This window comes from Pagrus major, chromosome 20, assembly GCF_040436345.1.
Source record: "Pagrus major chromosome 20, Pma_NU_1.0".
Taxonomy (NCBI): domain Eukaryota; kingdom Metazoa; phylum Chordata; class Actinopteri; order Spariformes; family Sparidae; genus Pagrus; species Pagrus major.
This window is the reverse complement of record NC_133234.1, coordinates 12,034,662-12,044,664: the sequence shown is the minus strand read 5'-3', so window position 1 is coordinate 12,044,664 and position 10,003 is coordinate 12,034,662. Positions and strand designations below refer to the sequence as shown.

General features: G+C 44.3%; 1 protein-coding gene across 2 annotated transcripts; it reads right to left on the bottom strand.

Annotated features, from left to right (window-relative positions):
- Positions 1 to 4,277: 4,277 nt before the first annotated feature.
- On the bottom strand, positions 4,278 to 8,262 carry lrrc3ca (leucine rich repeat containing 3Ca). Of its 2 annotated transcripts, none has more exons than XM_073490262.1 (2): positions 8,204 to 8,262; positions 4,278 to 5,171 (listed from the first exon to the last, which is right to left on the bottom strand). In XM_073490262.1, the coding sequence occupies exon 2, from the start codon at positions 5,086 to 5,088 to the stop codon at positions 4,294 to 4,296; it is 795 nt and encodes a 264-aa protein (XP_073346363.1). In that variant the 5' UTR covers positions 5,089 to 5,171; positions 8,204 to 8,262; the 3' UTR covers positions 4,278 to 4,293. The 2 variants fall into 2 exon arrangements, with proteins under 2 accessions (XP_073346363.1, XP_073346364.1); XM_073490263.1 differs by having other exon boundaries at positions 4,278 to 5,121; positions 8,204 to 8,225.
- Positions 8,263 to 10,003: the final 1,741 nt, after the last annotated feature.

Genomic DNA, 10,003 nt, shown 5'->3' with positions numbered 1-10,003 from the left:
GTTTATCTCGATGTGAACACATTTAAGATAAAGACATTTATTTTCCCAACACGTACACACTCTCCACAACAGGGGGTGCTGTGTCACACAAAATGAAGGCAGGACTTTAAGACAGTGTGTTCTCCTGAGACCAACCATCACACAAGATTGACATTCACCCAAAGGACATCCATGTCACTCCCCTCAGACGCAGCATCTTAGGTGTAGCATACCCGTTTTTGGCCAAAAGAGGAAATCAGGTGCCCACATGGACTCTCGCTGGGAGACCCCATGTGATCTCAGGGCCTGGAAACAATTTCACCTGCAACCCAATCCCAAACCGGGCCGCGCTCTGTGGGATTGGATGCGTCACCTTATCCTCCACTTTGTGTCCCATTACCCAGCAGTTGTAATGCTCACACCAGTGTAACGTGTCTAAGGTAGCAGGCGGGGCAAACTGAGCTGGCCTGAAATTTAAATTAACCTCAGCGACATTTATGTGTGCCGGGGAACAGAGGTGTTACATTACCAGTACCCTCACTCCCGCCATGCACACACACTTGTCGTACATACAGGTGAACAAAGGAATGCGCGCACTCAGATACATAAGCTGTAAGAAATACAGAGCAACACATGTCTGTTACTAGTTTTGTGTTTATCTCCTCTGGTGGTGAGCCTTTCTTAACAGTGGCTGGTTTCAAAGCCACCGTGAGAGTCTGTTATCAAAGGACAGAGGAAAGGAGGGAGCTGCGTGTGTGTGTGTGTGTCAGGAAATGTCAGAGAGAGAGGCTTACCATCTATTTTTCAGTACTGTTGAACCTCCTGCTCGTCATGGGAGGCTGTACCTGGGCTTCCTTAAGATTAACTCTGTCAAGATCAGTATCATTGTTTTCTGTAAAACAGACTCAGCCTATTCATTGAAACTGTGGAGCATGGACAACAAAAAAGTAACACAAAGAGAAAATGTCTGTCACAAACAACCACCTCTAAATTTGTACTTGGAGGATAATTAGGGAAATAAATCAATATGTGGTTTAGTGAAAGTCGTGTTTTCCTTACGCTTTTCTTTTTGTTTTCTTAAAAGATATTCTTCGACATTTTGGGGAGATCGATACCACTCTTGTGTCTGTCTGCTAAAGAAGAAGCTACAGCTATCAGCTATTATTAGCTAGCTACAACAGACAGCTCACCCTTCTCTGTTCATGTGTTGAATAATGTTGTGTGTTGCTACATCAAGCGAGAACTGCCATTTCATGCCAAAAAAAGAAAAAGAAAAAACAAATCGATTTGTTTGTTTTCCTATATCACATTCAAATTGGCCATTTGGATTTGCATAGCATAAAGACTGGAACAGCTAGCATACCTTTATTGAATGGTGGCAAAATACACCTACCAGCACATCTACAGCTAGGCCTAATTAATTGAAGTCCAGAGAAAAGGACAAAACAGGAGAAATTTGATTTGTAAGTTGAAGACTGGGTGTGCAGAGACAGTATAGCTACACTGACGGGATAGCAGTAGCCCTGAGGGGAAGTGAGGCGATGCCCATCGTAGCATTCACGTAGCTGTTGAAGCAGTCCAATGTAAAATGCCTAGCGCATAATCTGGAGCTGTCGCGGATCCCACTTGCCTCTAAGTAAAGAAACTCTAGCCAGCAGGATTGTAACCACCATATTTTGAGGACATAACGGTTTTAACATCCAAAGACACACCGATGTACCATGCTGTTTCTAACTAGCTAACTTTTGCTCTGTGCCGCTCAAAGTTGAAGATTGATCGATGTCATGTTAGCTGTCAATGCTTGAAATTGCTTGCTTAAATGCTATGTAAGCACACTTAATTTTTTGTTTTACAGGAAAAAAACATGATTAGATTTTGACATAAGAATACAAAGACATTTATTTTTGGGGAGGGGGTTGGTAAAAAGTCACTCCAAGCACCAAACTGGGCCATTCGTAAATTTGGAGCACTGTATGAACATCATTTTCTGTTAGCCTACCACATTCGGAGACAGAAGACACAACCAAGAGCAGTGGGAGTTTCATAAACAGTTGAAATGGCAGTTGACTGAAAGGTAAATTAACCCAAGTAATTCAACACACATACTGTAAGCAGAGAAGAGTGAGCTGTTCATGCATGCATGCATTTCTGTATGTATTTCCGTAGACATATTGTTACGGTAGTATGCTCACCATCTCTTACATTATCATTCTGCTGACAGCCTCTTCCATAAGAGTTGCTACATTTTGTTTTATAGTACATAATCAATAGAAAGAACTTCCTTTAAGCAAACAAACCATTCCTTTAAACACTGCTCCACCTCGTCTAAGGACGAGGTGGAGCTGACTTTGGCTGCCACTGTGAGCACTCTGGACCCTCAGCGAGCAGCCCAAGGGCATTTGGAAAGTGCTTTACCCAAGCAAGGGTGAACCAGGCAGCAGAGGGGGCAGCTGATCCCCTGTGGCATTCTCCCTAAATTTCTCCTCAAGAACTGGGTCACACAAGATGATGGGTGCATTCCCAGACCCTCTTCTCAAGTGTTTTTATGGTCACCATAAATCATTGATTGGTCTTGCTCTGCTCTAGAGGCATTTGTGTGTCTGACACAGGGAAATCCTTGTTGACAAACCACTTCCCACATCTTCAATATCAAACTGGATTATTCAAGACAGCACAGGGTCCTTCTTACCTTGCTTTGTGGAAAAGACACAAGCATATCTTGAATGAGGATTCAATTACGCCTCCACTCAAATACATTTACCTTTGCGTGGTCTCAGTTTGTATTGACAATCTGATTAGAAGAGGCACAAATGCATCCCCCTCTTTGCCACAATCTGGTGAAATTGGAGATTCACAGCCCCAGCAACTCCTTCAAATGAATAAGCAGGTCATGGCCCCATAAATGTTATTTGGAAAACCCATGAGAGTGACCTCATCAGACAACATGGCTCCCACAGGCACCCTGGGTGCTTATTAAAAGGCGTGACAAAGAATAAAAAACAGCACAGAGGTAGAGGCTCCATCTTGATAACCACATAAGATCATGAAGGACTCCTCTGTGTTCCCTGAAATACTCTGGGTGAAGATGTGAGGGTAATAAGTGTTTGCTGAAGGGCTTTTCCAACCAGAATATGAAAAACTTGTCCCCGTTCCGATTATAAGTCTCACTTCACTCTCTCTTTCCATTTTATAGCAGCCAAACTGCAGTAGCCTCCAATTTCCTACTTCTGGAATAATCTTCTCTGACAATTAGATGATATTGTGCAGAGGGTTATTGGCTTGTGACTAAAGATTGTTATGTTAGCATATTATGCTGATGAGTAATTCCACAGCCGCAGTGTGTTTCTGATACCAGATAAAGATTAAATGCCATGTCTTTGTAAAGTTTTCTTCTATCAGGTACTGGGTGAGAAGTTCTTCCATGTCCTACAACATCCTACATCCCTGCATTTGATAGACATTAACCTTCAACGGGAGTACTGCTGTGGTCTATAGATCATTTAGGGATCCCACTGGTTATGAGGGTGAGCTAGCAGAGGTTTCCTGTCAAATACTCTTAACATACAGAGGCAGCTTGGAGCTTTGCGGTTCTCATCAGTATGGAGCTTTGGTAGAGTAGCTTCTATCAAAAACATCCCAGAATAACTGATGAGCCCCTTCATCACGCCGCAATCTGATTCATCAGCATAGTGAGCTGAATATGCATCTACTAAAGAGTGATTCATATTCTAAATAGTGTATGTATTTCTTCATTTTTTGTGAGACAGAGGACTGAGTCGAGTAAGAGAAACCCCCAGAAAACAACAATTTAAATGGAAAACATCATTTTACTTGGAATATACCAGTGAATACCGTAAGGGTGTTAATGGAAAACGGTTGTACATGGAGTTATTCATTCTACTATTGCCTCTCCCATTGTTCATATCACTGTCTGACGTCGCTTCCTGGATTGTCTGTCTGTAAGCGAGATGCATCAAGGTGCATGCACCACTGAATAAATCCCATTTGTAGCCCATATTTGGAGTTCGCCAAAACAAATACAGCTGCTTTTTCTCCCTTATCGCACAGACTAGACCATCATCTCAGCCCCAAAAAACTCCTAATGGGTCGCCGAGAGATTAATTATTCATCAGGGCTAGGTTGCATCGGCCTGGTTTTCTTGCGCAGGCACATGTCTTGTTGCCCACCTTGGCTCTGTAACAACAGCTGGGAAAAAAAACATCTGAGACTGATGACGACTGTAGTCGCAGGTTGTAGCTCCATCCTGTTTGGTGTGGGTTACCACTTCAGGTCCCATGTGTAGCTCCATCAGCCCTATACCACAGTACTAATGGTGGAAGACTCCTCTGACTTGCCCTGCCTGCTAGGCAACGACTTGAGATACTCCAGGTGTCTGCGGGCGTCCTCCTGATTAGCCCTGACATAGTAGACCAGGTAGGAGATGACCATGGTGAACCAGCCGAACATGACGACCAGCATGGCCACATCTGTAGTCCTCTTCATCACCACACATAGGTCTATGTCTGGTGCCAACAGGAAGGAAAGTCCTTGAACTCCTATTTCCTCAGGATCTGAAGTCTGGCACACAATGCCTTTCAGCGACGCAGGCTCCAGGTCCACACGAGGCAAGGCCATCTGCAAGTTGCAATCACAATGCCATGGATTGTTTGTTAGGTTGGCGCGAGCCTGCAGGCCTTCGAAGGCCTCAGAGTTAAAGTTTACTAACTTGTTCGAAGAAAGGTCTAGAAATTGTAATGAGGAGCCCAAGCCCCTGAATGCCCCTGGTTCTAACTGGCTTAATTCATTATGTGATAGATCCAGTTCAACCAGATGGGGCAAACCTGCAAAAGCATTCGTTGGAACTGATGTGAAGAGGTTAAAGTCCAGGTAGATGCGCCGTGTGTCATTGGGAATATCGTGGGGGATCTCTGTGAGCTGCAGATTGCTACAGCGCACCATCTTTCCGCCGCTGTCGCTCTCAGAGCAGTAGCAGCTCTTGGAGCAACTGGTGGCAGCATGGTGGAAGCAGAAGGTCATCAGCACCAGGCTGTGCAGCAGCAAACACATAACCACTGAGTGGCGCAGCAGCCAGTCTGCAGGTAGGGACATCGTGGAATACGGGCATGCTCCAGGAAGGATCACCTGGGTGCAGGAACGGAAATACACATCAACCTCCCCAGTAGCTGTTGAACCTATGACATAAAAACAGCAGAAAGTCACATTAGCAATGGTGAGAAGACTTTGATACCTTTGAAAGACCTTTGAAAAAAGAGAAGTGCAGATTGAACAGTGAAACATTTTTCTCTTGCGGATCATTGGTGATTAATGATGTTCTTTAGAGTCCATTTACTGCAGAAATAGGGGGTACAGTATCTCGTCTAATTGCAGTGAGAAAGCAGCGGGAATGCTGCACGCTCATTTCAGCGTGTTGTTGACCAGAAACAATCGTGCTTCTGTTGTATTTCCAGGAAAGTCTGCGGATCAGACATCCCCTTCATACTTGCACAATAAACGAGCTTCGAAAATCCTTTGGTGTCACTGTGCCTCTTTTATAATTGACATCCCTGCGATGCAGGGCTATTTCAGTACACAGAGACTGGCATTAACATAGTGATGTGACACCACGAGGAACAAAATGTTCCGAACAAAACATGAAACCAACTCGATTTCTAATGGAAGTGTAAATAAACCATCTTTCCAGTTCTTTCTAATACTATAGCTGCCGTTGTGATGCAACAGTTTTAGTAAAAGTGACCATTAAAACTGTCTTTTCTTCGTGTCCGTCAAGCTATGTAGTCTCTAGTCCATAAGGTCATTTAGTCAGAAGTGCAAGTAACACAAAGGTAAAAGCTCCCCTGCATGTCCTGTAAATTACACTTTATATTTTGTATGCAAGCCTTTGAAAATAGCAGCTCTACCCACCCTAACACACTTCATTAATAGCTGATCAGGGCTACCTCCTATCCTGTTACTAATCCTCTTAGGGAAAAACTCCTTAAGTCAGTGTAGCATCAGTGTTGGCCACCCAATCCTTTTGTTGGGGTAAATGCTAATGCTATAAACAGCACTGAGGCCAACAAAACAGACAATGTGATGGCCTGTCTTCTTTGAGACAAAAAGGAGCCACGGAGTTCAACCAGACTTCTTAATTTCTTCAAAATGGCTTCAGACTGGGCAAGATCCACTTACCAAGATTAAAAAATGAAATCGATCTCTAAGTACTTCTAAGTATCACATGACGTTGGGGCGTAGAGGACAGAGTGTGGTAGCGATGGCGGTGTGTATGTGTGTGTTAGGGGGACAGATGATTTGTCTACGAGACACAGCTAATAACGCTCATTGTGTTACGCCGGTTTACAAGATGCCTGCCAGACAACCCCAATAATGAGCCATTGGGGGAGATGGAGGCTGATGCATTGGAGCAAAACACAGTTGAAGCCTCTGCGATTAAGAAGTTGTTTATCGAGACATCTTCATTGAGGCAGAGCAACTTCAAAAGGATTTCCCTCTGTGTCAGCATGGTGCACGAGAAAGCAAAATAGCATGACAGATGCAGCTGAACACCCAAGGAAATAATAAAGTCTTGCCTGAACTAAATGGGAAGCATTAAGCGCCGGTAAAGGCTATACTTTTCCCGTCACACAGCATGCCACCCTGGTATTTTCCTGAGAGATAATGGGGGAGCAGAAGTCGAAGGCTGGTGACAGAGGAGGAGAAAGCATGTGGGCAAGGGAGGAAATTGGACACACTGGCACAGTGTTGAGAGAAAGACTGGTATCAAGAGGATTTAAGGAGAGGGGTAACATTACGATAACAACACGGAGAGCAGTGTGTGACACTAATGAGATATCGAGGAAGGAGGGAAGGGGCAAATGTGAGTGAGTCAAAGGGACAGCTGATGAAGACAGCTGGCAGTGGAAGAATAAAGGCGACAGGAAGGAGGAAGGTGTCGCCTGTGGATGAGATAAACAGAGGGTGAGTTGCAGGGTGGGGCACTGGCATAAGAGATTTTCAGACAGAAAAATACTCCTCAAAGACATTTTACTAATGGTCTACACGCTAATAACAAACAAAACCCATCTCAAAACCATATACTGTAAATGCAATAAATCAGTTGGCCTCTAAATCATATGAGGTCTTTGCCCGTGCGATAAATAACTCTCCTGCTTTTAATTTACACAATAAACGTGTCACTGCGGAAGCCAAAGGTCAGTCTCCTGCTTCATAAATTCACCGCTGTCAGTGCTGAACTAACAAGTCTCTGCCACAGATGACTCAAGGAGCTGTAATTTGGACTGGAGAGGCATCAAAATGCAACCCAAATTTACTATGTTAATACACTTCGTGACGTGGCGTTTCTCATGCATGAATCTGACCTCTTCGTGGCATCACATCACAGCTGTAAGCATTGCATGAATGGCAAATAAGCTCCTGGTTTCTAGTTATCAATGAGGAGGGAGGGGGGAAGGTGGAGTGTTTGCATGACAGAAAAGGAAACAGGAAAATAAAGCATCCTGGACATCTTTGCCTTGAGAGCTTTTAATGCAACTGTAATCATATTTCAGTGCTTTTAGCTCCATCCACTCCCGATGCCTTACTCAATGCCCATCTCGATTACTACAGAGGCTCTGTCTGTTCATTAGAGCACAACACTGCGCTTGGCAGGTTTCCACTTTCCCTGAAGACCCCATTTTTCCTCACAGATAGAATAATCTTGTTGAGTTAACAGCACACTGTTTGAGGAGGGCAGTGAGCTCTTTTGAGGGCGTTATGTCATTAAATGTACAGTGTGCCAGAGATCTCAGTCAATTTAACTTCAATATTCACATCCTCAATGCAAACTTCCAAAAACTAAAGCAACGCTGGTCTAATCACTTTCATTTCTGTTAATCACAACACAAGCTGAGGACATTTAAGATGCAAAACTAAAGCCTAGCAGTGGGTTAAGTATCAGTTCCTGCTCAAATTTAAATTCTGCTCATAAGCAACAAGCATCTGGTGGAAAATTAACTCAAAAGGACAAGAGATAAAGGCGATGCCTCGCGGGAACTGATACCCTTGTTAAGTTTGTCTTTCATCCTGTTTTAGTCAGCACCATCCGCTGCTTGTTTTTCCAGCGAGGATCACATGTAGAAACCCGCATTAACCACTGGAAAAAAAACAGTTGCCCTTTTATGGATTAAATCCCAAAGAACCCACATGATCAGGAACAAAACACACTCACGTCTTTGCCGCTTTTCCTCTCCTTTTCATGATGCGTTTCTCTGCAAGTGCCCGACAATAAGCTCTTCCGGCAGATCAGAAGCGCACACAAAGCAAGCGGCTCGGTCGGTGTTTTGGTTGGCTTCCATCAGGTCCTCTCTCGCAGCTCGTTAAACTTGTGCTGAGAGCCGCTCTGGCAGCCGCGGAGCGCCACTGGAAACGCTCCTACAGTTCAGGGCTCGCTCGGCGCAGCCTTTTAGTTTCCACGCAACCAGAAAACTAGGCAACATTGCTGGAGCCAGCGCGAATTGACAAGGACGCAGGGCGAGGGCAAGGCTGTCACTGAAGGCGGTGTCTCATCGACCCTGATCCTGGATGTGACACACACACACACACACACAATAATAATAAAAATAAATAATGGAAAGTTTAAAAAGGCAGGCACATGGCGCGCAATGCATTTACGCACAGACGGAAAGCCTTAATGGCTGGAAACACTCACTCACATGCTGAGTGCATTCATGCAAATATGTCATGGCGTGACTGATAACACTCATTGATATGCAGCTGTTGATTGCTGTGGGTGTAGTGGAGTTGATGTGCATGCATCAGGTGCCAGTAAAGTAAGCAGCACCCCACCCTCACACACACACACACACACACACACACACACACACACACACCTAGTCTCTCTCTCTTTCACACACATTAACACACACAAAGAGAAGTGATCTCATACATGGGCTCATACATGGAGCGGTTTGGTTGGCACACTACACTAATCGTTTTTGATCTGAAGCTTGTTGTTTCAAACATGCAGCCTGGCTGCCAGGGCGGTGGATCTCTGGCCGTCTCCAGGCCTTTTTCCTGCCTGCTGCCAGCAGATAAGGAGAGCCCAATCAAATCCACTATGAAAACAGACGTGCATGGGCACTGGTATGGGAGAGTCTGCCAAGCGGCAAGTCATAAGGTATTAATGGAATTAAAATCAATAAAGTGGGACACTCCACCCAAATTCCCTCCATGGTACTCTGGAACCAGAGACAATGACTGATTGACTGCAGCTATACGGTCTTTCTTTCTTTTCGTGCTTTCTTTCCTTGGACAAACCAACTGGGTAATGTTTACAACAACCCCGGGCCCCAGACCAACAAGGGCCCACAGAGCCCAGTTTGCTGGTGTGGCCATTGCTTTGTGGTGATTATACTTGCATTTTTTGTTATTGCACTAAAACATGATGCAAAACTAAAATGGTAAGGGATCTTATTGGTTCTTCTTGTATTTTTTACCAATCTGGAGGCACGGCCATGTAGGCGTTACCCTCTGTCAATTCCAGTTCTAATAACTGTCTTTAGATGGGCCAGTGATTGTACAGTACTTACAATCATTTCATCCAGTGGCAGACTCAGGATGTTTGAGGGGCAGGGGCGAGAAAAAAAAAAATAAGAAGGGCAGCACATGTATGTGGAGGGGCACAGAAAGTCATGATATATTGATAGCAAAGAGAGGGCACATCTCCAAGCTAGAGGGCACTTTATCATGTTTGATCTAACTTCCGTGGCGTTTTCTTGAACATGGGGCACTAGGTGATCGCCCCTGAATCCACCAGTGCTTTTGTCTTATTTTATCCAATAGTGGAGTCAAATAATAGCCTTTTAACCAAGTCTTTTAACATTAAAAAAATGTTTGTCATTTTAGACCATCTAGTTTGTCATTCTTTTGAACCTCTCGGTTGTGCTACCAAGGCCACATCTTTTGTTGCTGTAAGATATTTAAAAAGATTCATAATCTCTCACGCTCTCCTCTTAGAAGATGCCTGGTC